At 34.1% G+C, this 6,310-nt stretch overlaps 1 protein-coding gene across 3 annotated transcripts in view; it reads right to left on the bottom strand.

Moving 5' to 3' along the window:
* Nucleotides 1–1,016: 1,016 nt before the first annotated feature.
* Nucleotides 1,017–6,310, bottom strand: part of LOC149162734 (fatty acid amide hydrolase-like) — a 346,996-nt gene continuing 341,702 nt past the window's right edge. For all 3 annotated transcript variants that reach the window (XM_089437357.1, XM_089437358.1, XM_089437356.1), the window contains exon 20: nt 1,017–1,225. In XM_089437357.1, the coding sequence (XP_089293483.1) occupies nt 1,169–1,225 (57 nt within the window). In that variant the 3' untranslated portion in view covers nt 1,017–1,168. The remainder of the gene's footprint in view (nt 1,226–6,310) is intronic.

Below are 6,310 nucleotides of genomic sequence, written 5' to 3'. Positions count from 1 at the left end.
TCCAACAAGAGTGTTAAATGGAGTTAGAGGAGGAAGGGTTCAGTGAAGTTTAGAGGTGCACTAAACATGGTAGAGGGACCCAAGTCCACTAGTCTTTTGAATACTTTGTGGGCCCAAGTCGAGCTCTTAAAGGGGAGATAAGGCATCTAGTGGGAAGTTCAATTTTGTATAAGTTTTATGTATGTTCTCACCTATTTTAGCCATCTTTCTCAACATTAGGACATCATTTACCAATGCAAGAGGGAAGAAGGAAAATGACTATAACAACCTCAGATTTTCCAGCTAAATGATTTCTATAGCCAAAGGCCAAGTTCAGCGTTGAGAAGCCATGCAGAGGGTTGTACATACTTGTACGGATTCCGTACAATGCGTACGCTAAGAGAGTGTCTTGCACAAGAGGAGAGGCCAAGTAGATTGTGTGTAGACCAATTTGGGCACAACAATAATTTCAAGGGTTTTAGAGAAATTGAGGAAGTTTCTCCATGTTCATTGTAATTTCCTAAGAAAACAATTCGTTGAGAATAAATAGTAAGAACACACATTCTTTGCAGGTTTTCCCCAGTTGAGGTTGCGTAGAGGAAATTTTGTGTTGAGTATTTTATGTGCTTGTGACTTCAGTTTTATTTTTTTGTTGCATTATACATTTAAAAAAACCAAGCATATTTGATGTAAGCTTTTTGAAAGTTCAGTTCAACTCTTTCTTTTTGTAAATACATCAAATTAGTTGTTGGGTTTTTAGAAACTAACCAAAGAAAATATTACAACCTTCATTATTTATTATGTTAAGTGAAATTGTTATTTTTTTAAGCCTTAATTATTCATTGTCTATTAATAATTAGTTACTTTTACAATTTAAATTACTTTTTAATATATATATATATATATATTTAGATATAACATTAATTTTCACAGATATTAAATTAACAATTACACTCTTTTTGTCATATATATATATATATATAACATTAATGTTCACACATATTAAATTAATAATTACACTCATTTTGCCTTCAACATTGATATAACATTATTCCTTTTTAAATTAACAAAAAATATTACATATAAAATTATATTCAAATATAAACCATAAACTAGTTTCTGAATGTATATAAATATAAAAGTAAAAAATATCATATGTAAAGTGACAACAAAATATCCTCCATTTTTCTTAATGAAGTATATCATAAAAGAATTTTGGTTTTCTCCTTTCTTTAATGCATAAAACCTGCAACATAACACCAATTCAACATGTTACACATGGTTAGAATTTTATTCAAATAAATATTATTACATAACATAATTTCATAATAATTTAAATTATTAACAATAAATAATTTAAATATATTTAAATTATAAAAATAAAATAATTTCATTATTTTTAATTTAAATATATTTAAATTAAAAATATAAATTTAATGAAAAAACTCATTAAATGACATGAGTATTAAAACATATAATTTTCTTCATTATAAACATAAACTTATGATTAGTTCAATATTATCATTATTTATTTATTAATAATATTTATATATTTAATATTTAAAAAACATATTCATATAATTTATCTAGCATATGTTTAATAATCATTAAAAAAACATAATTATATATTTAATTAAGTTTTAAAATATATTTAACATTTACTAACATTAAATACTCATAATGTTATGAATAAATTAAATATAAAATTTACCAAAATATAATAATAATAAATAAAATTATAAAACAAAAATTATGGGAAAATTTTAATAAATTAAATCAAAGCTAAATCCTTGTAAAAATTAAAAACACACTAGTTGTGTCCACTTTTAAGAACCTTGGTTTACAGTTGTGCAGCACTTCAAGTACTACAATAATACATACCCAAAATAACTTTGACATGAAATTTTGTTACGTTATTTTATATTTATTGTATCCTTTATATCTTCATCATATTATTCTGTATATTGCTTGTTTGTATTGAATAAAAGGATAATTGTTTCTTTGTTTTATTATATTATAATCGTATCGAATAAAACGATAATGAAAACTTAATTGTACAGTAAAATTGTCTGTAGAGGAATACACCAAATTTTATTTGCAATTTAGATAAGTGATATGTTTTTATATCTATTTCGTACAGTGTTATGAACTACAATTTTATTTTGTTGTGCAACACAATCTAAAATACTATAACAATATATATATGTATGTATATGTGAACTAGAATCAACTAAATTCTATTCGCAATTTAGATAAGCAATATATTTTCACACCTATTTAGTATAGTGCTATGAACATGGTACATGTCTATATATTATTATTTTTATCATGAAAGAATCAATGTCATAATTGAGTAAGTTATTAGCTGCTATTTTGCTTTAAAGTTGTGTAACACAATCTAAAATGCTAGACACAAAATAACCATATATTGTTCAACTAAATTCTATTGGCAACGGGATAAGCAATATATTTGTCTACCTATTTACCATAAGGCTATGAATATGGTTTATGTCCATATTATTATGCCATATTGAAGTAGGTTATTAGCCATGACCTTGCTTTAGAATCAGTGATTGTTAGGTTTGATCATATTTCAAACCAAAACCCTAGGTTTGATCATATTTGTGGATAGTTAGTATTTTGGTCATTATTAGGTAGAGTTTAACTCCATGATAAGAGTCCATTTCTAGTATTTAGGAAGTGGTTAGATCTAGTTGGTTTGGGAGATATTCTCCAACTAGTGAGCTCCCTAGATTAGTGTGTGGTTGAGATATTCACTCAACTTGATGATTGTGTGATCAAGATAGTTTGTCTATAAATGAATGTTATTGTATTTATGTGTATTATTACATTGTTTAATAAAGCACTTACAAAATTTTGTGTATACGAATAAAATACCTATTCTAATCCAATGTCATAATTTCCCTCTAAATATTGGTATATTTATTTTATTTCTTCTTTTGTCCATTTCCCAGGTCAACTAAGACACCAATCACTTTAAAATCAAAATCTAATGTCATTGAATTTTGTAGTGTTGGAGGTAGGAGTATATACACATATTTCAAGAATCTATTTGAAGATATGCAAATATGTTTAAACTCATCTAGACTTATTTCTTACTGATTTAAAGTATAATATCACAGATTTCCACATCTCCAATTAGCAAGACAATTTAACTCCTTTAATTAGAGAACCAATGATAGTGATTGTGCTACTAATGGGAACACTTTTTCTATACCACCCATTTAAGACCCTTTTGAGATTTCTCACGGGACCATCTTAGGGGCACTTTTCCTATACTATCCATTTAAGACCCCTTTGAGATTTCTCTTTTAAGTGTGAGCTTTGGAAGAAGCTTCTTGTACTGCTGCCCATGACACTGCCATTACTACTGCCGCACCTGTACTGCAACTCCCTCTCAACATGCAGCATCATGCTACCCATAGCACTGCCACTGCTCACCGCTGCACTTCAACTCCTGACACTTATCCATTTCTGCTGAAATGGATTCTTTACCATCCCCATCATCTCCCTGAAATAACCAAACTTTGTTCTCCCTAGAGCCTTGGTGAGGATGTCTACCACCTGTTCTCCTTAGGAGTGTACCTCAACTATACTGCCCCTCGTTGGACACAGTCTCTGACAAAGTGACGCCTGATATTAATGTGCTTCGACCGATCATGAAATACTGGATTCTCAAAGAGCTTGATGCAACTCTGATTATCACACATGATCCTGGTCACTTCCATCCTTCTCCTGAATAGATTCACAAGCAATTTCCTAAGCCATATGGCTTCGCACGAAGCTATGCTAGCTGCCATATATTTTTCTTCAGCTAAGCTCAGAGCCGCAGATTTATGTTTCCTACTACATCAGGAGGTCATTCCTGATCCAATGTTGAAACAGTACCAAGTTGTACTTTTCCGATCTACTGAACTTCCAGCCCAATCTGCATCAGTGAACCCACTCAGCCTGATCTCATTGCCTCTGGTGTACAATAGTCCATACTTGATTGTTCCTTGTATATACCTGAGAACATGTTTCGCTACTACCCAGTGTGCCCTCTTAGGTTCCACCATGAACTAACTGAGGGTGTTGACAGCGTAACAAATGTTTGACTTGGTATTGACCAGATACATCAGGGACCCTATAAGCTACCTGTACAAGGTGGGATCAACGTCTTTATTTTCTTATGCATCAATCTTCTTCAAGTTGGTGATCATTGGAGTAGCCATAGGTCTACAGTCCTGCATTCTGAATCTCTTCAAGATTTCTATAGCATATCTCCCTTGTCCAAGGAAGATCTCAACCTTCTGTTGCCAAACTTCCAACCCCAGGAAATAATGCATCTATCTCAAATCCTTCATGTCAAATTTTGTGGCTAGGTTCTTCTTGTAGTCTTTGATGAGCCTGGATGATCCTGTCAAGAAGAGATCATCCACATATAACACTAGGATTAGCGGCTCATTCACTATGACCAGATAGTAGAGATTAAGATCTGCGTCACTCCTGATGAACCCCATCTTCTGCAAGTAGTCATCAATTCGATTGTACCATGCTCTAGGTGCTTGTTTAAGCCCATACAAGGCTTTCTTTACTCTGCATACATGAGATTTCTTCTCATGTGTCTCAAAACCTTCTGGTTGTTCAATGTATACTTCCTCTTCTATTACCCCATTCAAGAATGTCATCTTGACACCCATCTGATGAATCTCCCACCCCATCTGTGATGCAGGAGATATCATGGTTCTAATAGAAGTATACCTGGATACTAGGGCAAAGGTTTCTTCGTAGTCTATCCCTTCCTTCCGAGCATACCCCTTAGCCACAAACCTAGCTTTGTATTTCTCCACATTGTCGTTTGCAGCGTATTTGACCTTGTAGATCCATCTCGAACCTACCATTGATCTATCCTCAGGCCTAGGTACCACTTCCTAGACATCATTGACCATTATAGAGTTGTATTCCTCCACCATAGCATCTACCCATACTTGATGTTGAACGACCTCCTGAAAACTCGAAGGTTCTCCAACCTAAGCTACTAAGGCCTAGTATTTGTCTGGCTATCTTCGCTCCCTCTTATTATTCCTGGGTGCACCAATGAAGTCCTCTGCATCCCGTAGAATTTGTCAAAGTTCCCGGCTCGTTCTTCCACAGGTAGTAGGCACATCTATCAACTCTTCCTCTTCCTGAGATTCCTCCTGTTCTAAAGCTTTGTCTTCAGGAGGATTTCTGGTACTAGTTTTCGCTAGTCAAAGTGGTTTGACAGACGGCTCGTCATTCGACTGCTCCTCAGAAGGCATTTCTCGGGATTTCCTGAAAGCTCTGTCCTCCATGAAATTTACATCCCGTCGAACTACTACTTTCCTACTCCCTGGAAGATAGACTCTATATGCCTTACCATTCTCACTATGTCCCACAAGATATCCTTTCTTAGCAGTTTGATCTAATTTCTTTATCTTTTCTTTGGGTATACGACAATACACTAAACTCCCAAATATCCTGAAATAACTGACTTCAGGTGTCTTCCCTGTGAAGATCTTCTCCGAAGTGATTTTACCCAATGCCCTATGTGGAGTCTTTTTCTGGACATAAACTCTCATGCTGCATGCTTCTGCACACAGAAATTTAGGCATATCCTGATCATACAGCATTGCCCTAGCTGTTTCCACAATAGTCCTGTTTTTCCTTTCTACTACTCCATTCTGCTATGGAATGTCAAGAGTTGTCCACTCTCTTCTGGTGCCTTCCTTAACGTAAAAATCAGTGAAGTCCTTGTCAACATACTCTCTACCATTGTCTGAGCGCAACACTTTTATCTTCTTTACTGTCAGATTCTCCACTAGAGCCTTGAACTCTTTGAATCGACCAAAAACCTCATCCTTGGTTTTCAGAAAGTAGATCCAAGTCTTTCTAGAATGGTCATCGATGAAGGTGACGAAATATTCGGCACCATTAAGAGATTTTGTGGACATCGGTCCACATATATTTGAGTGTATTAATCCTAGCACACTCTTAGTCCTATTGTTACTTCTGGAAAACACTGCTTTGGCATAGTTGCCCAAAGCGCACCCTCTACATACATCATCTCATTCGGTACTTAGTTCTGGAACTCCTGATACTATTTTCTTGAGAATTCTCAAGCCCCATGGTGTAAGTGTCCCATCCTCATGTGCCATAGTTCATTCAATTATTTGTCTCCATTACTGCCTATCAATGCCATTGGTGATTCTAGCTGCAACCTGTACAACCTGTTACTTCTGATTCCAATCTAGGCCTTCTTTTTCCAACTCGAGTGTTTGACATATACTTTCTCCTTAATGAAGAAAAC

The sequence above is a fragment of the Pinus tabuliformis genome, chromosome 5_2, assembly GCF_031772625.1.
Source record: "Pinus tabuliformis cultivar Carrire ecotype Pingquan chromosome 5_2, CPIR1, whole genome shotgun sequence".
In the NCBI taxonomy this organism is placed as follows: Eukaryota; Viridiplantae; Streptophyta; class Pinopsida; order Pinales; family Pinaceae; genus Pinus; species Pinus tabuliformis.
This window is presented reverse-complemented; position numbering and strand designations above follow the sequence as displayed.